Source organism: Bombina bombina, chromosome 5 (assembly GCF_027579735.1).
Source record: "Bombina bombina isolate aBomBom1 chromosome 5, aBomBom1.pri, whole genome shotgun sequence".
Taxonomy (NCBI): Eukaryota; Metazoa; Chordata; class Amphibia; order Anura; family Bombinatoridae; genus Bombina; species Bombina bombina.
In genome coordinates, this window is record NC_069503.1 from 806,616,742 (window position 1) to 806,639,420 (window position 22,679).

A 22,679-nucleotide genomic window follows, 5' to 3' on the forward strand; every position below is an offset into this window, starting at 1 on the left:
TACACCGTATTAATGTCTTCTTTTACCATTCTTTACAGTTTGGAAGTCTCTCCTTGCACCTATGTAACAATTATTATATATTTTCAATAAAGCTTGTTAAAAAAAAAAAAAAAAAAAAAAAAATATTGCACACCAAATTTCAGAGCTTTAACCCTTAAAATAACGGAACCGGAGCCGTTTTTACATTTAACCCCTATACAGTCCCAGCTATATGCTTTGCTGAGACCCAACCAAGCCCAGAGGGGAATACGATACCAAATGATGCCTTCTATAAGCTTTTTCAGTGATTTTTAGCTCCTCACACATGCATCTGCATGCCTTGCTCTCCAAAAACAACTGTGCATTAGTGGCGCGAAAATGAGGCTCTGTCTATAACTAGAAAAGGCCCCCATCTGAAAAAGGTGTCCAACACAGTGCCTGCCGTTTTTCTAAACAATACCCAAGATTATAATAACCATTATTAGTTAGAATCTGCATAATATGCCTAGTAAAGCAATCGTTTTAGCCCAGAAAAATGTCTACCAGTTTTTTAAGCCCTTTTTGAAGCCCTTTATTCTTTTATGTTTAACTTAAGAAAATGGCTTACCGGTCCCCATGAGGGGAAATGACAGCCTTCCAGCATTACATGGTCTTGTTAGAAATATGGCTAGTCATACCTTAAGCAGAAAGGTCTGCTAACTGTTTCCCCCAACTGAAGTCACTTCATATCAACAGTCCTGTGTGGAAACAGCAATCGATTTTAGTAACTGTCTGCTAAAATCATCTTCCTCTTACAAACAGAAATCTTCATCCTTTTTCTGTTTCAGAGTAAATAGTACATACCAGCACTATTTTAAAATAACAAACACTTGATAGAAGAATAAAAAACAGAATTTATGTTTACCTGATAAATTACTTTCTCCAACGGTGTGTCCGGTCCACGGCGTCATCCTTACTTGTGGGATATTCTCTTCCCCAACAGGAAATGGCAAAGAGCCCAGCAAAGCTGGTCACATGATCCCTCCTAGGCTCCGCCTTCCCCAGTCATTCGACCGACGTAAAGGAGGAATATTTGCATAGGAGAAATCATATGATACCGTGGTGACTGTAGTTAAAGAAAATAAATTATCAGACCTGATTAAAAAACCAGGGCGGGCCGTGGACCGGACACACCGTTGGAGAAAGTAATTTATCAGGTAAACATAAATTCTGTTTTCTCCAACATAGGTGTGTCCGGTCCACGGCGTCATCCTTACTTGTGGGAACCAATACCAAAGCTTTAGGACACGGATGATGGGAGGGAGCAAATCAGGTCACCTAGATGGAAGGCACCACGGCTTGCAAAACCTTTCTCCCAAAAATAGCCTCAGAAGAAGCAAAAGTATCAAATTTGTAAAATTTAGTAAAAGTGTGCAGTGAAGACCAAGTCGCTGCCTTACATATCTGATCAACAGAAGCCTCGTTCTTGAAGGCCCATGTGGAAGCCACGGCCGTAGTGGAATGAGCTGTGATTCTTTCAGGAGGCTGCCGTCCGGCAGTCTCATAAGCCAATCTGATGATGCTTTTAAGCCAAAAAGAGAGAGAGGTAGAAGTTGCTTTTTGACCTCTCCTTTTACCAGAATAAACAACAAACAAGGAAGATGTTTGTCTGAAATCCTTTGTAGCATCTAAATAGAATTTTAGAGCACGAACTACATCCAAATTGTGCAACAAACGTTCCTTCTTTGAAACTGGATTCGGACACAAAGAAGGCACGACTATCTCCTGGTTAATGTTTTTGTTAGAAACAACTTTCGGAAGAAAACCAGGTTTAGTACGCAAAACCACCTTATCTGCATGGAACACCAGATAAGGAGGAGAACACTGCAGAGCAGATAACTCTGAAACTCTTCTAGCAGAAGAAATTGCAACCAAAAACAAAACTTTCCAAGATAATAACTTAATATCTACGGAATGTAAGGGTTCAAACGGAACCCCCTGAAGAACTGAAATAACTAAATTGAGACTCCAAGGAGGAGTCAAAGGTTTGTAAACAGGCTTGATTCTAACCAGAGCCTGAACAAAAGCTTGAACATCTGGCACAGTCGCCAGCTTTTTGTGAAGTAAAACAGATAAAGCAGAAATCTGTCCCTTCAAAGAACTTGCAGATAATCCTTTCTCCAAACCTTCTTGAAGAAAGGATAGAATCTTAGGAATTTTTATCTTGTTCCATGGGAATCCCTTAGATTCACACCAACAGATATATTTGTTCCATATTTTATGGTAGATTTTTCTAGTTACAGGCTTTCTGGCCTGAACAAGAGTATCAATGACAGAATCTGAGAACCCTCGCTTTGATAAAATCAAGCGTTCAATCTCCAAGCAGTCAGTTGGAGTGAGGCCAGATTCGGATGTTCGAACGGACCTTGAACAAGAAGGTCCTGTCTCAAAGGTAGCTTCCATGGTGGAGCCGATGACATATTCACCAGGTCTGCATACCAAGTCCTGCGTGGCCACGCAGGAGCTATCAAGATCACCGATGCCCTCTCCTGATTGATCCTGGCTACCAGCCTGGGGATGAGAGGAAACGGTGGGAATACATAAGCTAGGTTGAAGGTCCAAGGTGCTACTAGTGCATCTACTAGAGTCGCCTTGGGATCTCTGGATCTGGACCCGTAGCAAGGAACCTTGAAGTTCTGACGAGAGGCCATCAGATCCATGTCTGGAATGCCCCACAATTGAGTAATTTGGGCAAAGATTTCCGGATGGAGTTCCCACTCCCCCGGATGAAATGTCTGACGACTCAGAAAATCCGCTTTCCAATTTTCCACTCCTGGGATGTGGATTGCAGACAAGTGGCAGGAGTGAGTCTCCGCCCATTGAATGATTTTGGTCACTTCTTCCATCGCCAGGGAACTCCTTGTTCCCCCCTGATGGTTGATATACGCAACAGTCGTCATGTTGTCTGATTGAAACCGTATGAATTTGGCCTTTGCTAGCTGAGGCCAAGCCTTGAGAGCATTGAATATCGCTCTCAGTTCCAGAATATTTATCGGGAGAAGAGATTCTTCCCGAGACCAAAGACCCTGAGCTTTCAGGAGTTCCCAGACCGCGCCCCAGCCCACCAGACTGGCGTCGGTCGTGACAATGACCCACTCTGGTCTGCGGAAGCTCATCCCCTGCGACAGGTTGTCCAGGGTCAGCCACCAACGGAGTGAATCTCTGGTCCTCTGATCTACTTGTATCGTCGGAGACAAGTCTGTATAATTCCCATTCCACTGACTGAGCATGCACAGTTGTAATGGTCTCAGATGATTTCGCGCAAAAGGAACTATGTCCATTTCCGCGACCATCAAACCTATTACTTCCATGCACTGCGCTATGGAAGGAAGAGGAACAGAATGAAGTACTTGACAAGAGCTTAGAAGTTTTGATTTTCTGGCCTCTGTCAGAAAAATCCTCATTTCTAAGGAGTCTATTATTGTTCCCAAGAAGGGAACTCTTGTTGACGGAGATGGAGAACTTTTTTCTACGTTCACTTTCCACCCGTGAGATCTGAGAAAGGCCAGGACAATGTCCGTATGAGCCTTTGCTTGTGGTAGGGACGACGCTTGAATCAGTATGTCGTCCAAGTAAGGTACTACTGCAATGCCCCTTGGTCGTAGCACCGCTAGAAGGGACCCTAGTACCTTTGTGAAAATTCTTGGAGCAGTGGCTAATCCGAATGGAAGTGCCACAAACTGGTAATGCTTGTCCAGAAAGGCGAACCTTAGGAACCGATGATGTTCCTTGTGGATAGGAATATGTAGATACGCATCCTTTAAATCCACCGTGGTCATGAATTGACCTTCCTGGATGGAAGGAAGAATTGTCCGAATGGTTTCCATTTTGAACGATGGAACCTTGAGAAACTTGTTTAGGATCTTGAGATCTAAGATTGGTCTGAATGTTCCCTCTTTTTTGGGAACTATGAACAGATTGGAGTAGAATCCCATCCCTTGTTCTCCTAATGGAACAGGATGAATCACTCCCATTTTTAACAGGTCTTCTACACAATGTAAGAATGCCTGTCTTTTTATGTGGTCTGAAGACAATTGAGACCTGTGGAACCTCCCCCTTGGGGGAAGCTCCTTGAATTCCAGAAGATAACCTTGGGAGACTATTTCTAGCGCCCAAGGATCCAGAACATCTCTTGCCCAAGCCTGAGCGAAGAGAGAAAGTCTGCCCCCCACCAGATCCGGTCCCGGATCGGGGGCCAACATCTCATGCTGTCTTGGTAGCAGTGGCAGGTTTCTTGGCCTGCTTACCTTTGTTCCAGCCTTGCATTGGCCTCCAGGCTGGCTTGGTTTGAGAAGTATTACCCTCTTGCTTAGAGGATGTAGCACTTGGGGCTGGTCCGTTTCTGCGAAAGGGACGAAAATTTGGTTTATTTTTAGCCTTGAAAGACCTATCCTGAGGAAGGGCGTGGCCCTTAACCCCAGTGATATCAGAAATAATCTCTTTCAAGTCAGGGCCAAACAGCGTTTTCCCCTTGAAAGGTATGTTAAGCAATTTGTTCTTGGAAGACGCATCCGCTGACCAAGATTTTAGCCAAAGCGCTCTGCGCGCCACAATAGCAAACCCTGAATTTTTCGCCGCTAATCTAGCCAATTGCAAAGTGGCGTCTAAAGTAAAAGAGTTAGCCAATTTGAGAGCATGAATTCTGTCCATAATCTCCTCATAAGAAGAATCTTTATTGAGCGACTTTTCTAGTTCATCGAACCAGAAACACGCTGCTGTAGTGACAGGAACCATGCATGAAATTGGTTGTAGAAGGTAACCTTGCTGAACAAACATCTTTTTAAGCAAACCCTCTAATTTTTTATCCATAGGATCTTTGAAAGCACAACTATCTTCTATAGGGATAGTAGTGCGTTTGTTTAGAGTAGAAACCGCCCCCTCGACCTTGGGGACTGTCTGCCATAAGTCCTTTCTGGGGTCGACCATAGGAAACAATTTCTTAAATATAGGGGGAGGGACAAAAGGTATGCCGGGCCTTTCCCATTCTTTGTTTACAATGTCCGCCACCCGCTTGGGTATAGGAAAAGCTTCGGGGGGCCCCGGGACCTCTAGGAACTTGTCCATCTTACATAATTTCTCTGGAATGACCAAATTCTCACAATCATCCAGAGTAGATAACACCTCCTTAAGCAGAGCGCGGAGATGTTCCAATTTAAATTTGAATGTAATCACATCAGGTTCAGCTTGTTGAGAAATTTTCCCTGAATCTGAAATTTCTCCCTCAGACAAAACCTCCCTGGCCCCCTCAGACTGGTGTAGGGGCACTTCAGAACCAATATCATCAGCGTCCTCATGCTCTTCAGTATTTTCTAAAACAGAGCAGTCGCGCTTTCGCTGATAAGTGGACATTTTGGCTAAAATGTTTTTGATAGAATTATCCATTACAGCCGTTAATTGTTGCATAGTAAGGAGTATTGGCGCACTAGATGTACTAGGGGCCTCCTGTGTGGGCAAGACTGGCGTAGGAGGGGATAATGCAGTACCATGCTTACTCCCCTCACTTGAGGAATCATCTTGGGCATCATTTTCTCTAAATTTTGTGTCACATAAATCACATCTATTTAAATGAGAAGGAACCTTGGCTTCCCCACATACAGAACATAGTCTATCTGATAGTTCAGACATGTTAAACAGGCATAAACTTGATAACAAAGTACAAAAAACGTTTTAAAATAAAACCGTTACTGTCACTTTAAATTTTAAACTGAACACACTTTATTACTGAAAATGTGAAAAAGTATGAAGGAATTGTTCAAAATTCACCAAAATTTCACCACAGTGTCTTAAAGCCTTAAAAGTATTGCACACCAAATTTGAAAGCTTTAACTCTTAAAATAACGGAACCGGAGCCGTTTTTATATTTAACCCCTATACAGTCCCTGGTATCTGCTTTGCTGAGACCCAACCAAGCCCAAAGGGGAATACGATACCAAATGACGCCTTCAGTAAGCTTTTTCTATGTATCTGAGCTCCTCACACATGCATCTGCATGTCTTGCTTCCCAAAAACAACTGCGCAATAGAGGCGCGAAAAACATAATTTATGCTTACCTGATAAATTTATTTCTCTTGTAGTGTATCCAGTCCACGGATCATCCATTACTTATGGGATATTAACTCCTCCCCAACAGGAAGTGCAAGAGGATTCACCCAGCAGAGCTGCTATATAGCTCCTCCCCTAACTGCCATTACCAGTCATTCGACCGAAAACATGCAGAGAAAGGAAAACCATAGGGTGCAGTGGTGACTGTAGTTTAATGGAAAAATTACCTGCCTTAAAGTGACAGGGCGGGCCGTGGACTGGATACACTACAAGAGAAATAAATTTATCAGGTAAGCATAAATTATGTTTTCTCTTGTTAAGTGTATCCAGTCCACGGATCATCCATTACTTATGGGATACCAATACCAAAGCTAAAGTACACGGATGACGGGAGGGACAGGCAGGCTCTTTATACGGAAGGAACCACTGCCTGAAGAACCTTTCTCCCAAAAACAGCCTCCGAAGAAGCAAAAGTGTCAAATTTGTAAAATTTGGAAAAAGTATGAAGAGAAGACCAAGTTGCAGCCTTGCAAATCTGTTCAACAGAAGCCTCATTCTTAAAGGCCCAAGTGGAAGCCACAGCTCTAGTAGAATGTGCTGTAATTCTTTCAGGAGGCTGCTGTCCAGCAGTCTCATAGGCTAACCGTATTATGCTACGAAGCCAAAAGGAGAGAGAGGTAGCCGAAGCTTTTTGACCTCTCCTCTGACCAGAATAAACGACAAACAGGGAAGACGTTTGTCGAAAATCCTTAGTTGCCTGTAGATAAAATTTCAGGGCACGGACTACATCTAGATTGTGTAGCAGACGTTCCTTTTTCGAAGAAGGATTAGGACACAAAGATGGAACCACAATCTCTTGATTGATATTCCTGTTAGTGATCACCTTAGGTAGGAACCCAGGTTTAGTACGCAGAACTACCTTGTCTGAATGAAAAATCAGATAAGGAGAATCACAATGTAAGGCAGATAACTCAGAGACTCTTCGAGCTGAGGAAATCGCCATTAAAAACAGAACTTTCCAAGATAACAACTTGATATCAATGGAATGAAGGGGTTCAAACGGAACCCCCTGTAAAACATTAAGAACTAAGTTCAAACTCCATGGTGGAGCAACAGTTTTAAACACAGGCTTGATCCTAGCTAAAGCCTGACAAAAAGCTTGAACGTCCGGAACTTCTGACAGACGTTTGTGTAAAAGAATGGACAGAGCTGAAATCTGTCCCTTTAAGGAACTAGCGGATAAACCCTTTTCTAAACCTTCTTGTAGAAAAGACAATATCCTCGGAATCCTAACCTTACTCCATGAGTAACTCTTGGATTCGCACCAATATAAGTATTTGCGCCATATCTTATGGTAAATCTTTCTGGTAACAGGCTTCCTAGCCTGTATTAAGGTATCAATAACTGACTCAGAAAAACCACGTTTTGATAAAATCAAGCGTTCAATTTCCAAGCAGTCAGCTTCAGAGAAATTAGATTTTGATGTTTGAAGGGACCCTGGATCAGAAGGTCCTGTTTCAGAGGTAGCGACCAAGGTGGACAGGATGACATGTCCACTAGATCTGCATACCAAGTCCTGCGTGGCCATGCAGGCGCTATTAGAATCACTGATGCTCTCTCCTGTTTGATTCTGGCAATCAATCGAGGAAGCATCGGGAAGGGTGGAAACACATAAGCCATCCCGAAGGTCCAAGGTGCTGTCAAAGCATCTATCAGAACCGCTCCCGGATCCCTGGATCTGGACCCGTAACGAGGAAGCTTGGCGTTCTGTCGAGACGCCATGAGATCTATCTCTGGTTTGCCCCAACGTCGAAGTATTTGGGCAAAGACCTCCGGATGAAGTTCCCACTCCCCCGGATGAAAAGTCTGACGACTTAAGAAATCCGCCTCCCAGTTCTCCACTCCCGGGATGTGGATTGCTGACAGGTGGCAAGAGTGAGACTCTGCCCAGCGAATTATCTTTGATACTTCCATCATTGCTAGGGAGCTTCTTGTCCCTCCCTGATGGTTGATGTAAGCTACAGTCGTGATGTTGTCCGACTGAAACCTGATGAACCCCCGAGTTGTTAACTGGGGCCAAGCCAGAAGGGCATTGAGAACTGCTCTCAATTCCAGAATGTTTATTGGTAGGAGACTCTCCTCCTGATTCCATTGTCCCTGAGCCTTCAGAGAATTCCAGACAGCGCCCCAACCTAGTAGGCTGGCGTCTGTTGTTACAATTGTCCAGCCTGCTGAATGGCATCCCCCTGGACAGATGTGGCCGAGAAAGCCACCATAGAAGAGAATTTCTGGTCTCTTGATCCAGATTCAGAGTAGGGGACAAGTCTGAGTAATCCCCATTCCACTGACTTAGCATGCACAATTGCAGCGGTCTGAGATGTAGGCGTGCAAAGGGTACTATGTCCATTGCTGCTACCATTAAGCCGAACACCTCCATGCATTGAGCTACTGACGGGTGTTGAATGGAATGAAGGACACGGCATGCATTTTGAAGCTTTGTTAACCTGTCTTCTGTCAGGTAAATCTTCATTTCTACAGAATCTATAAGAGTCCCCAAGAAGGGAACTCTTGTGAGTGGAAAGAGAGAACTCTTCTTTTCGTTCACCTTCCATCCATGCGACCTTAGAAATGCCAGTACTAACTCTGTATGAGACTTGGCAGTTTGAAAGCTTGAAGCTTGTATCAGAATGTCGTCTAGGTACGGAGCTACCGCAATTCCTCGCGGTCTTAGTACCGCCAGAAGAGCACCCAGAACCTTTGTGAAGATTCTCGGAGCCGTAGCCAATCCGAATGGAAGAGCTACAAACTGGTAATGCCTGTCTAGAAAGGCAAACCTTAGATACCGGTAAAGATCTTTGTGAATCGGTATGTGAAGGTAAGCATCCTTTAAATCCACTGTGGTCATGTACTGACCCTTTTGGATCATGGGTAAAATTGTCCGAATAGTTTCCATTTTGAACGATGGAACTCTTAGGAATTTGTTTAGGATCTTTAAATCCAAGATTGGCCTGAAAGTTCCCTCTTTTTTGGGAACCACAAACAGATTTGAGTAAAACCCTTGTCCTTGTTCCGACCGCGGAACCGGATGGATCACTCCCATTAATAAAAGATCTTGTACGCAGTGTAGAAACGCCTCTTTCTTTATTTGGTTTGTTGACAACCTTGACAGATGAAATCTCCCTCTTGGGGGAGAGAATTTGAAGTCTAGAAGGTATCCCTGAGATATGATCTCTAACGCCCAGGGATCCTGGACATCTCTTGCCCAAGCCTGGGCGAAGAGAGAAAGTCTGCCCCCCACTAGATCCGTTCCCGGATCGGGGGCCCTCGATTCATGCTGTCTTAGGGGCAGCAGCAGGTTTCCTGGCCTGCTTGCCCTTGTTCCAGGACTGGTTAGGTCTCCAGCCTTGTCTGTAGCGAGCAACAGCTCCTTCCTGTTTTGGTGCAGAGGAAGTTGATGCTGCTCCTGCTTTGAAATTACGAAAGGAACGAAAATTAGACTGTCTAGCCTTAGGTTTGGCTCTGTCTTGAGGCAGGGCATGGCCTTTACCTCCTGTAATGTCAGCGATAATTTCTTTCAACCCGGACCCGAATAAGGTCTGCCCTTTGAAAGGTATATTAAGCAATTTAGATTTAGAAGTAACGTCAGCTGACCAGGATTTTAGCCACAGTGCTCTGCGTGCCTGAATGGCGAATCCGGAATTCTTAGCCGTAAGTTTAGTTAAATGTACTACGGCATCTGAAATAAATGAGTTAGCTAACTTAAGGGCTTTAAGCTTGTGTGTAATCTCATCTAATGGAGCTGATTCAAGTGTCTCTTCCAGAGACTCAAACCAAAATGCTGCTGCAGCCGTGACAGGCGCAATGCATGTAAGAGGTTGCAATATAAAACCTTGTTGAACAAACATTTTCTTAAGGTAACCCTCTAACTTTTTATCCATTGGATCTGAAAAGGCACAGCTATCCTCCACCGGGATAGTGGTACGCTTAGCTAAAGTAGAAACTGCTCCCTCCACCTTAGGGACCGTTTGCCATAAGTCCCGTGTGGTGGCGTCTATTGGAAACATCTTTCTAAATATCGGAGGGGGTGAGAACGGCACACCGGGTCTATCCCACTCCTTAGTAACAATTTCAGTAAGTCTCTTAGGTATAGGAAAAACGTCAGTACTCGCCGGTACCGCAAAATATTTATCCAACCTACACATTTTCTCTTGTATTGCAACTGTGTTACAATCATTCAGAGCCGCTAACACCTCCCCTAGTAATACACGGAGGTTTTCCAGCTTAAATTTAAAATTTGAAATATCTGAATCCAGTTTGTTTGGATCAGAACCGTCACCCGCAGAATGAAGCTCTCCGTCCTCATGTTCTGCAAATTGTGACGCAGTGTCTGACATGGCCCTAATATTATCAGCGCACTCTGTTCTCACCCCAGAGTGATCACGCTTACCTCTTAGTTCTGGTAATTTAGCCAAAACTTCAGTCATAACAGTAGCCATATCCTGTAATGTGATTTGTAATGGCCGCCCAGATGTACTCGGCGCTACAATATCACGCACCTCCCGAGCGGGAGATGCAGGTACTGACACGTGAGGCGAGTTAGTCGGCATAACTCTCCCCTCGTTGTTTGGTGAAATATGTTCAATTTGTACAGATTGACTTTTATTTAAAGTAGCATCAATACAATTAGTACATAAATTTCTATTGGGCTCCACTTTGGCTTTAGCACATATAGCACAGATATCTTCCTCTGAATCAGACATGTTTAACACACTAGCAAATAAACTAGCAACTTGGAAATACTTTTCAAGTAATTTACTATAATATGAAAATGTACTGTGCCTATAAGAAGCACAGAAAAAGTTATGACAGTTGAAAATTAATAAACTGAAAAGTTATAGCATCAAATCTTTGTAAAAAACATAATTTATGCTTACCTGATAAATTCCTTTCTTCTGTTGTGTGATCAGTCCACGGGTCATCATTACTTCTGGGATATTATCTGCTCCCCTACAGGAAGTGCAAGAGGATTCACCCAGCAGAGTTGCTATATAGCTCCTCCCCTCTACGTCACCTCCAGTCATTCGACCAAAGACCAACGAGAAAGGAGAAACCAAGGGTGTAGTGGTGACTGAATTATAATTTAAAAAATATGCACCTGCCTTAAAAACAGGGCGGGCCGTGGACTGATCACACAACAGAAGAAAGGAATTTATCAGGTAAGCATAAATTATGTTTTCTTCTGTTATGTGTGATCAGTCCACGGGTCATCATTACTTCTGGGATACCAATACCAAAGCAAAAGTACACGGATGACGGGAGGGATAGGCAGGCTCATTATACAGAAGGAACCACTGCCTGAAGAACCTTTCTCCCAAAAATAGCCTCCGAAGAAGCAAAAGTGTCAAATTTGTAAAATTTGGAAAAAGTATGAAGCGAAGACCAAGTTGCAGCCTTGCAAATCTGTTCAACAGAGGCCTCATTCTTAAAGGCCCAAGTGGAAGCCACAGCTCTAGTGGAATGAGCTGTAATTCTTTCAGGAGGCTGCTGTCCAGCAGTCTCATAGGCTAAACGTATTAAGCTACGAAGCCAAAAAGAGAGAGAGGTAGCAGAAGCTTTTTGACCTCTCCTCTGTCCAGAATAAACGACAAACAGGGAAGAAGTTTGGCGAAAATCTTTAGTTGCCTGCAAGTAGAACTTGAGGGCACGAACTACATCCAGATTGTGTAGAAGACGTTCCTTCTTTGAAGAAGGATTTGGACACAAGGATGGAACAACAATCTCTTGATTGATATTCCTGTTAGAGACAACCTTAGGTAAGAAACCAGGTTTAGTACGCAGAACTACCTTGTCTGAGTGAAAGATCAGATAAGGAGAATCACAATGTAGGGCTGATAACTCAGAGACTCTTCGAGCCGAGGAAATAGCCATTAAAAATAGAACTTTCCAAGATAACAATTTTATATCAATGGAATGAAGAGGTTCAAACGGAACACCCTGTAAAACGTTAAGAACTAAGTTTAAACTCCATGGCGGAGCAACAGTTTTAAACACAGGCTTGATCCTAGTTAAAGCCTGACAAAAGGCTTGGATGTCTGAATTTTCTGACAGACGCCTGTGAAACAAGATGGACAGAGCTGAAATCTGTCCCTTTAATGAGCTAGCCGATAAACCCTTTTCTAAACCTTCTTGTAGAAAAGACAATATCCTAGGAATCCTAACCTTACTCCAGGAGTAATCTTTGGATTCACACCAGTATAGGTATTTACGCCATATTTTATGGTAAATCTTTCTGGTAACAGGCTTCCTAGCCTGTATCAGGGTATCAATAACCGACTCAGAAAAACCACGTTTTGATAAAATCAAGCGTTCAATTTCCAAGCAGTCAGCTTCAGAGAAGTTAGACTTTGATGTTTGAATGGACCCTGAATCAGAAGGTCCTGTCTTAGAGGTAGAGACCAAGGCGGACAGGATGACATGTCCACTAGATCTGCATACCAAGTCCTGCGCGGCCATGCAGGCGCTATTAGAATCACTGATGCTTTCTCCTGTTTGATTTTGGCAATCAATCGAGGAAGCAGCGGGAAGGGTGGAAACACATAAGCCATCCTGAAGTTCCAAGGTGCTGTCAAAGCATCTATCAGAACCGCTCCCGGATCCCTGGATCTGGATCCGTAGCGAGGAAGTTTGGCGTTCTGGCGAGACGCCATGAGATCTATCTCTGGTTTGCCCCAACGTTGAAGTATTTGGGCAAAGACCTCCGGATGAAGTTCCCACTCCCCCGGATGAAGAGTCTGGCGACTCAAGAAATCCGCCTCCCAGTTCTCCACTCCCGGGATGTGGATTGCTGACAGATGGCAAGAGTGAGACTCTGCCCAGCGAATTATCTTTGATACTTCTATCATTGCTAGGGAGCTTCTTGTCCCTCCTTGATGGTTGATGTAAGCTACAGTCGTGATGTTGTCCGACTGAAACCTGATGAACCCCCGAGTCTTTAACTGGGGCCAAGCTAGAAGGGCATTGAGAACTGCTCTCAATTCCAGAATGTTTATTGGCAGGAGACTTTCCTCCTGACTCCATTGTCCCTGAGCCTTCAGAGAATTCCAGACAGCGCCCCAACCTAGAAGGCTGGCGTCTGTTGTTACAATTGTCCAGTCCGGCCTGCTGAACGGCATCCCCCTGGACAGATGTGGTCGAGAAAGCCACCATAGAAGAGAGTTTCTGGTCTCTTGATCCAGATTCAGAGTGGGGGACAAATCTGAGTAATCCCCATTCCACTGACTCAGCATGCACAATTGCAGCGGTCTGAGATGTAGGCGTGCAAAGGGAACTATGTCCATTGCTGCTACCATTAAGCCGATCACCTCCATGCATTGAGCTACTGACGGGAGTTGAAAGGAATGAAGGACACGGCATGCATTTAGAAGCTTTGTTAATCTGTCTTCTGTCAGATAAATCTTCATTTCTACAGAATCTATAAGAGTCCCCAAGAATGGAACTCTTGTGAGAGGAAAGAGAGAACTCTTCTTTTCGTTCACTTTCCATCCGTGCGACCTTAGAAATGCCAGAACTAACTCTGTATGAGATTTGGCAGTTTGAAAGCTTGAAGCTTGTATCAGAATGTCGTCTAGGTACGGAGCTACCGAAATTCCTCGCGGTCTTAGTACCGCCAGAAGGGCACCCAGAACCTTTGTAAAGATTCTTGGAGCCGTAGCCAATCCGAATGGAAGGGCTACAAACTGGTAATGCCTGTTTAAGAAGGCAAACCTTAGATACCGGTAATGATCTTTGTGAATCGGTATGTGAAGGTAAGCATCCTTTAAATCCACTGTGGTCATGTACTGACCCTCTTGGATCATGGGTAAGATTGTCCGAATAGTTTCCATTTTGAACGATGGAACTCTTAGGAATTTGTTTAGGATCTTTAAATCCAAGATTGGCCTGAAAGTTCCCTCTTTTTTGGGAACCACAAACAGGTTTGAGTAAAACCCTTGTCCTTGTTCCGACCGCGGAACTGGATGGATCACTCCCATTAATAATAGATCTTGTACACAGCGTAGAAACGCGTCTTGCTTTATTTGATTTGTTGACAACCTTGACAGATGAAATCTCCCTCTTGGGGGAGAGGATTTGAAGTCTAGAAGGTATCCCTGAGATATGATCTCTAGCGCCCAGGGATCCTGGACATCTCTTGCCCAAGCCTGGGCGAAGAGAGAGAGTCTGCCCCCCACTAGATCCGGTCCCGGATCGGGGGCCCTCGGTTCATGCTGTCTTTGGGACAGCAGCAGGTTTACTGGCCTGCTTGCCCTTGTTCCAGGACTGATTAGGCTTCCAGCCTTGTCTGTAACGAGCAACAGCTCCTCCCTGTTTTGGTGCAGTGGAAGTTGGCGCTGCTCCTGCTTTGAAATTCCGAAAGGGACGAAAATTAGACTGTCTAGCCTTAGCTTTGGCTTTGTCTTGAGGTAGAGAGTGGCCCTTACCTCCTGTAATGTCAGCAATAATTTCTTTCAAACCGGGCCCAAATAAAGTTTGCCCCTTGAAAGGTATACTAAGTAATTTGGACTTAGAAGTTACATCAGCCGACCAGGATTTTAGCCACAGCGCTCTGCGTGCCTGAATGGCGAATCCTGAATTCTTAGCCGTAAGTTTGGTTAAATGTACTACGGCCTCCGAAATGAATGAATTAGCTAGTTTAAGGACTCTAAGCCTGTCCGTAATGTCGTCCAGCGTAGCTGAACTAAGGTTCTCTTCCAGAGACTCAATCCAAAATGCTGCCGCAGCCGTGATCGGCGCGATGCATGCAAGGGGTTGTAATATAAAACCTTGTTGAATAAACATTTTCTTAAGGTAACCCTCTAATTTTTTATCCATAGGATCTGAAAAAGCACAGCTATCCTCCACCGGGATAGTGGTACGCTTGGCTAAAGTAGAAACTGCTCCCTCCACCTTAGGGACCGTTTGCCATAAGTCCCGTGTGGTGGCGTCTATTGGAAACATCTTTCTAAATATTGGAGGGGGTGAGAACGGCACACCGGGTCTATCCCACTCCTTAGTAACAATTTCAGTTAATCTCTTAGGTATAGGAAAAACGTCAGTACTCGCCGGTACCGCAAAGTATTTATCCAACCTACACATTTTCTCTGGTATTGCAACAGCGTTACAATCGTTGAGAGCTGCTAAGACCTCCCCTAGTAATACACGGAGGTTTTCCAATTTAAATTTAAAATTTGAAATATCTGAATCCAATCTGTTTGGATCAGAACCGTCACCTACAGAATGAAGCTCTCCGTCCTCATGTTCTGCAAGCTGTGACGCAGTATCAGACATGGCCCTAGAATTATCAGCGCACTCTGTTCTCACCCCAGAGTGATCACGCTTGCCTCTTAGTTCTGGTAATTTAGCCAAAACTTCAGTCATAACAGTAGCCATATCTTGTAATGTTATCTGTAATGGCTGCCCAGATGTACTAGGCGCCATAATATCACGCACCTCCCGGGCGGGAGATGCAGGTACTGACACGTGAGGCGAGTTAGTCGGCATAACTCTCCCCTCGCTGTTTGGTGAAATTTGTTCAATTTGTACAGATTGGCTTTTATTTAAGGTAGCATCAATACAGTTAGTACATAAATTTCTATTGGGCTCCACCTTGGCATTGGAACAAATGACACAGGTATCTTCCTCTGAATCAGACATGTTTAACACACTAGCAATAAACATGCAACTCGGTTACAATTTTATTTAATAAAAACGTACTGTGCCTCAAGAAGCACTAAACGATTAAATGACAGTTGAAATAATGAACTGAAAAAACAGTTATAGCATCACTCTTAACAAACAACACAACTTTTTAGCAAAGGTTTGTTCCCATTAGTAAAATAACACTAATTAAATTTTAAACAACGTTTTAAATCACAGTCACTATATAAGTCTCACAGCTCTGCTGAGAGAATCTACCTCCCTTCAAAGAAGTTTGAAGACCCCTGAGTTCTGTTAGAGATGAACCGGATCATGCAGAAAAACTGACTGGAAATATTTGATGCGTAGCAAAGAGCGCCAAAAACGGCCCCTCCCTCTCACACACAGCAGTGAGAGAGAAACGAAACTGTCATAATTAACACAAGCAAACAGCCAAGTGGAAAATAATGCCCAAATACTTATTCACTCAGTACCTCATTAATGCAAACGATTCTACATTCCAGCAAAAACGTTTAACATGCAAAATACCTAATAAAAGGTTTAATGTACTTTTACAGATTAATTCCGGTGAAATACCATCCCCAGAATACTAAAGTGTAGAGTATACATACATGTTCATTATAACGGTACGGCAGGATTTTTTCATCAATTCCATTCAGAAAATAACAACTGCGACATACCTCAATGCAGATTCAACTGCCCGCTGTCCCCTGATCTGAAGCTTTTACCTCCCTCAGATGGCCGAGAAACAGCAATATGATCTTAACTACTCCGGTTAAAATCATAAGAAAAACTCTGGTAGATTCTTCTTCAAACTCTGCCAGAGAGGTAATAACACGCTCCGGTGCTATTGTAAAATAACAAACTTTTGATTGAAGTTCTAAAAACTAAGTATAATCACCATAGTCCTCTCACACCTCCTATCTAGTCTTTGGGTGCAAGAGAATGACTGGAGGTGACGTAGAGGGGAGGAGCTATATAGCAACTCTGCTGGGTGAATCCTCTTGCACTTCCTGTAGGGGAGCAGATAATATCCCAGAAGTAATGATGACCCGTGGACTGATCACACATAACAGAAGAAAACACAATTTTAGCAAAGGATTGCTCCCATTAGCAAAGGATAACTAACCCTGATAGCTAACAGTGAGAGAGATCAGTAAACTGTCATAAATTAAATAAAACGACTGCCAAGTGGAAAAAAATAGTGCCCAAAACATTTTTTCACCCAGTACCTCAGAAAATTAAATGATTTTACATGCCAGCAAAAAACGTTTAACATTAATAAATTGAGTGTTATTAAAAAGCCTGTTGCTAGTCCCTGCAAATTAGGCTAAAGTTTTATGCATACAGTATAATTCCAGTGAAGTGCCATTCCCCAGAATACTGAAGTGTAAAATATACATACATGACAGCCTGATACCAGTTGCTGCTACTGCATTTAAGGCTGAGTTTACATTATATCGGTATGGCAGAATTTTCTCATCAATTCCATTGTCAGAAAATAATAAGCTGCTACATACCTCTTTGCAGATTAATCTGCCCGCTGTCCCCTGATCTGAAGTTTACCTCTCCTCAGATGGCCGAGAAACAGCAATATGATCTTAACTACTCCGGCTAAAATCATAGAAAAACTCAGGTAGATTCTTCTTCAAATTCTACCAGAGAAGGAATAACACACTCCGGTGCTATTATAAAATAACAAACTTTTGATTGAAGGTATGAAACTAAGTATAATCACCACAGTCCTCTCACACATCCTATCTATTCGTTGGGTGCAAGAGAATGACTGGTAATGGCAGTTAGGGGAGGAGCTATATAGCAGCTCTGCTGGGTGAATCCTCTTGCACTTCCTGTTGGGGAGGAGTTAATATCCCATAAGTAATGGATGATCCGTGGACTGGATACACTTAACAAGAGAAATGAGGCTCTGCCTATGATTAGAGAAGGCCCCCAGTGAAAAAGGTGTCCAATACAGTGCCTGCCGGTTATTTTACATAATTCCCAAGAATAAAATAACTCCTCAAAACTATGAAGTATTAAAAATGCTTATAAATCAATCGTTTTAGCCCAGAAAAATGTCTACCAGTCTTTAAAGCCCTTGTGAAGCCCTTTATTCTTATTTAATAAAAATGGCTTACCGGATCCCATAGGGAAAATGACAGCTTCCAGCATTACCAAGTCTTGTTAGAAATGTGTCATACCTCAAGCAGCAAAAGTCTGCTCACTGTTTCCCCCAACTGAAGTTAATTCCTCTCAACAGTCCTGTGTGGAAACAGCCATCGATTTTAGTAACGGTTGCTAAAATCATTTTCCTCTTACAAACAGAAATCTTTATCTCTTTTCTGTTTCAGAGTAAATAGTACATACCAGCACTATTTTAAAATAACAAACTCTTGATTGAAGAATAAAAACTACATTTAAACACCAAAAAACTCTAAGCCATCTCCGTGGAGATGTTGCCTGTACAACGGCAAAGAGAATGACTGGGGAAGGCGGAGCCTAGGAGGGATCATGTGACCAGCTTTGCTGGGCTCTTTGCCATTTCCTGTTGGGGAAGAGAATATCCCACAAGTAAGGATGACGCCGTGGACCGGACACACCTATGTTGGAGAAACTACATTTAAACACCAAAAAAACTCTTAACCATCTCTGTGGAGATGTTGCCTGTGCAACGGCAAAGAGAATGACTGGGGTGGGCGGAGCCTAGGAGGGATCATGTGACCAGCTTTGCTGGGACTCTTTGCCATTTCCTGTTGGGGAGGAGAATATCCCACAAGTAAGGATGACGCCGTGGACCGGACACCCCTGATTATTTCCATGATTTTCATTTATAAATAATTTCGTTTTGATGCATATTGCACATTTTCTGTTAATCCAATAAACCTAATTTCGCTACTGAAATGTTACTGTGTCCTTCAGTTATTTGATAGATCGAAAGGAAATTGCTGATCCAAACACCCAATTATTTATAAATGAAAATCATGGAAATTGTCAGGGGTGCCTAAACTTTTGCATACAACTGTGTATGTATATATATATATATATATATATATATATATATATATATATATATATATATATATATATATATATATATATATATATATATATATATATATATATATATATATATACCCTCACATTTTTGTAAATATTTTATAATATCTTTTCATGTGACAACACTGAAGAAATTACATTTTGCTACAATGTAAAGTAGTGAGTGTACAGCCCGTATAACAGTGTAATTTTGCTGTCTCCTCAAAAAAACTCAACACACAGCCATTAATGTCTAATAAATCGTTGGCAACAAAAGTAAGTACACCCTTAAGTGGAAATGTCCCAAAGTGTCAATATTTTGTGTGGCCACCATTATTTTCCAACACTGCCTTAACCCTCTTGGGCATGGAGTTCACCAGAGTCTCACAGGTTGCTACTGGAGTCCTCTTCCACTCCTCCATGATGACATCACGGAGCTGGTGGATGTTAGAGACCTTGCGCTCCCCCACCTTCCGTTTGAGGATGCCCCACAGATGCTCAATAGGGTTTAGGTCTGGAGACATGCTTGGCTAGTCCATCACCTTTACCCTCAGCTTCTTTAGCAAGGCAGTGGTCGTCTTGGAGTTGTGTTTGGGGTCGTTATGTTGGAATACTGCCCTGCGGCCCAGTCTTTGAAGGGAGGGGATCATGCTCTGCTTCAGTATGTCACAGTACATGTTATCATTCATGGTTCTTTCAATGAACTGTAGCTCCCAAGTGCCGGCAGCACTTATGCAGGCCCAGACCATGACACTCCCACCACCATGCTTTACTGTAGGCAAGACACACTTATCTTTGTACTCCTCACCTGGTTGCCGCCGCACACGCTAGACACTTTCTGAACCAAAAAAGTTTATCTTGGTCTCATCGGACCACAGGACATGGTTCCAGTAATCTATGTCCTTAGTCTTCTTGTCTGCTTGTCTTCGGCAAACTGTTTGCAGGCTTTCTTGTGCATCATCTTTAGAAGAGGCTTCCTTCTGGGACGACAGCCATGCAGACCAATTTAATGCAGTGTGCGGCATATGGTCTGAGCACTGACAGGCTGACCCCCGACCCCCTTCAACCTCTGCAGCAATGCTGGCAGCACTCATATGTCTATTTCTCAAAGACAACCTCTGAATATGACACTGAGCATGTGAACTCAACTTCTTTGGTCGACCATGACGAGGCCTGTTCTGAGTGGAACCTGTCCTGTGAAACTGCTCTATGGTCTTGCCCACTGTGTTGCAACTCAGTTTCAGGGTCTTGGCAATCTTCTTATAGCCTAGGCCATCTTTATGTAGAGCAATAATTATTTTTTTCAGATCCTCAGAGTTCTTTGCCATGAGGTGCCATGTTGAACTTCCAGTGACCAGTATGAGAGAGTGTGAGAGTGATAACACCAAATTTAACACACCTGCTCCCCATTCACACCTGAGACCTTGTAACACTAATGAGTCACATAACACCAGAGAGGGAAAATGGCTAATTGGGCCCAATTTAGACATTTCCACTTAGGGGTGTACTCACTTTTGTTGCCAACGGTTTAGACATTAATGGCTGTGTGTTGAGTTATTTTGAGAGGACAGCAAATTTACACTGTTATACAGGCTGTACACTCACTACTTTACATTGTAGCAAAGTGTCATTTCTTCAGTGTTGTCACATGAAAAGATAATAAAATATTTACAAAAATGTGAGGGGTGTACTCACTTTTGTGAGATATATAGTTTTGACAGGTAAATAAAAAAAACAAGGCTCTATTTCTGTTTAAATGGAGTGAAATATAAAATGTTAAAAATTATCAGGTATTTTTGGCAAGTTTTTCTCTGAAAGTCTCGCTAGTAAAGGGGTTGAACAATGCAGGGGTACTGGTGCAGAGACTCACCTTTTACCCTCTATTCATCAGTGTTCTCCACAGAACAGTTTGCCAGCCAGGTGACATTTTGAAGTAACAGGGTGGGGGCAGTGTAATACTTTACAATATTATAATATCCTGTTATTTATAAATGTTACTTTAGCAATCCAAAGCACAGATTAGTTGCAAACGTTAATTGATTTAATGCTAATTTTAGCTTACTATATATATATGCTAAAATTTACTGGGCCTTGAGGTCACTTGGCTTGAGAACCACTGCCCTTGACTATTGCTTGAGAGCTAAAAAATAACTTTCGACTTGCATTGCGCTGCAGTGATGCCCTCTGTGTGCACTCCATTTAAAAAGCTATAACACCAATTCTACCACTATGTAGAGTGGTGACTAATTTAGTGACAAGGATGAAATGTTTGTAAACTTATTCATCAGGCAAAAATGTTTTCTTTTCTTATTAGCAAGTTTCTAAGATTAGGAAACAGCTATGCTATCATATGCTGTTCCCTGGTACAAAGCTGCTTTATAGTAGTCTGTCTGTTTGATAACAGGAAGAGGCATTTGGTTAAAGGACCAGCAAACAAATGCATGATAACAAAGACAACACAATAGCACTTAGTTTGAACTTCAAATGACTAGTTATGTCTATTTCCACTCCCACTGCATCATGTGACAGCCATCAGCCAATCAGAAATGTATATATGTATATGCTGTTAATTCTTGCACATGCTCAGTAGGAGCTGGTGACTCAAAAAGTTTAAATATAACAAGACTGTGCCCATTTTGTTAATGGAAGTAAATTGAAAAGTTGTTGAAAATTGAATGCTCTGACTCATGAAAGTTTAGTTTTGACTTGTGTCCCTTTAAGAAAAAAACCACAAACATATTGTAGACTTGTGAACCAACTACAACTTGAGATCTTGCTTTGGTGCTGCTCTTTTTAGTCAAATATGTTCAGTCTCAATCTTAGACAGGTGAGAAATGGTGATATATTTATATTTTTTTATTTCTCCTTTTCAGAAGGATGCATTTGTTCTTTGATCATTCTAGAGATCAGTGTCTATGGTTCTTCTATATTCTATATTCCAAACTGAAATGGACAATTTGTTTTAAATGTTCTATTGGGCAGGCAAAGCATGACAGGAAAAAGCTGAATATAGTGATAAGGACAATAAAGTGGCAGAACAATAAGATATCTACACCTGTGTTTTCATAGGTACTAACTCAACTCAATCTTCTGTTCACATTCCAAAAACAATATTTGGCTTTATTCGCCCAATTCGAGTTATAAACTGAACTTTTACATGATGAATAGTGATAACTAAGAAGCCTAAGTTTATGTTCCCACAAGATTTAATTTCCCACAACCTGCCCCAGAGGAGTTCACCACATGTCAAGTTTTTAAATGGGTCTATTCAATGGGAATTCAAACCAACTTAACCATTAAAGCACACAATATGTCTGCTGTTTAAGGTTTATTTCTTAAACAACTAGTTGTGTGACAGGCCTGAATATTTTCCACACTCCGATATTTCAGTTTGTACTAAAACTAAATCTAAATGGTCTTCCAGGAATACACATGGGTGAAAACAAAATGTGCTTTTTTGTTATTTACAATTGTTTTGTTATTTTATTATAATGGTGATAATAGCACTGTAAAACATTTAACATTTAAAATAGCAATGTTTAAAATATATATTGCATACAAGCACATTTTTATATAATATTTCTTTTTTTTCTTCATAGACTATAAATATTTTAATTAGCCATAGAAAGGAAAATTAAAGCAACATATAATCCCGCCAATGGGAACACTTACTATTGTGCACAATCAATAAGCTGATATTCGTTTGACCTCTCATAGCACGCCTTCACGCCATCGTCGTCCCATAGCTTTTGTGCGTTTTCAAAAAATTCCTGAAAATTGACAAGAAAAAAATCAAAACACTTAAATAACAAAGAAAAAATATATATATTTTTTTACACATAAATAAGTGTTTTGCTAAGGATAGAAACACAAATGTTTTCTTTCATGAT

The 22,679-nt window shown here is 42.2% G+C and overlaps 1 protein-coding gene across 2 annotated transcripts in view; it reads right to left on the bottom strand.

Moving 5' to 3' along the window:
• The window catches only part of GNAL (G protein subunit alpha L), a 927,952-nt gene that overhangs the window by 238,383 nt on the left and 666,890 nt on the right, over positions 1–22,679 (bottom strand). For both annotated transcript variants that reach the window (XM_053714908.1, XM_053714909.1), the window contains exon 5: positions 22,462–22,559. In XM_053714908.1, coding sequence (XP_053570883.1) covers positions 22,462–22,559 — 98 coding nt within the window. The remainder of the gene's footprint in view (positions 1–22,461; positions 22,560–22,679) is intronic.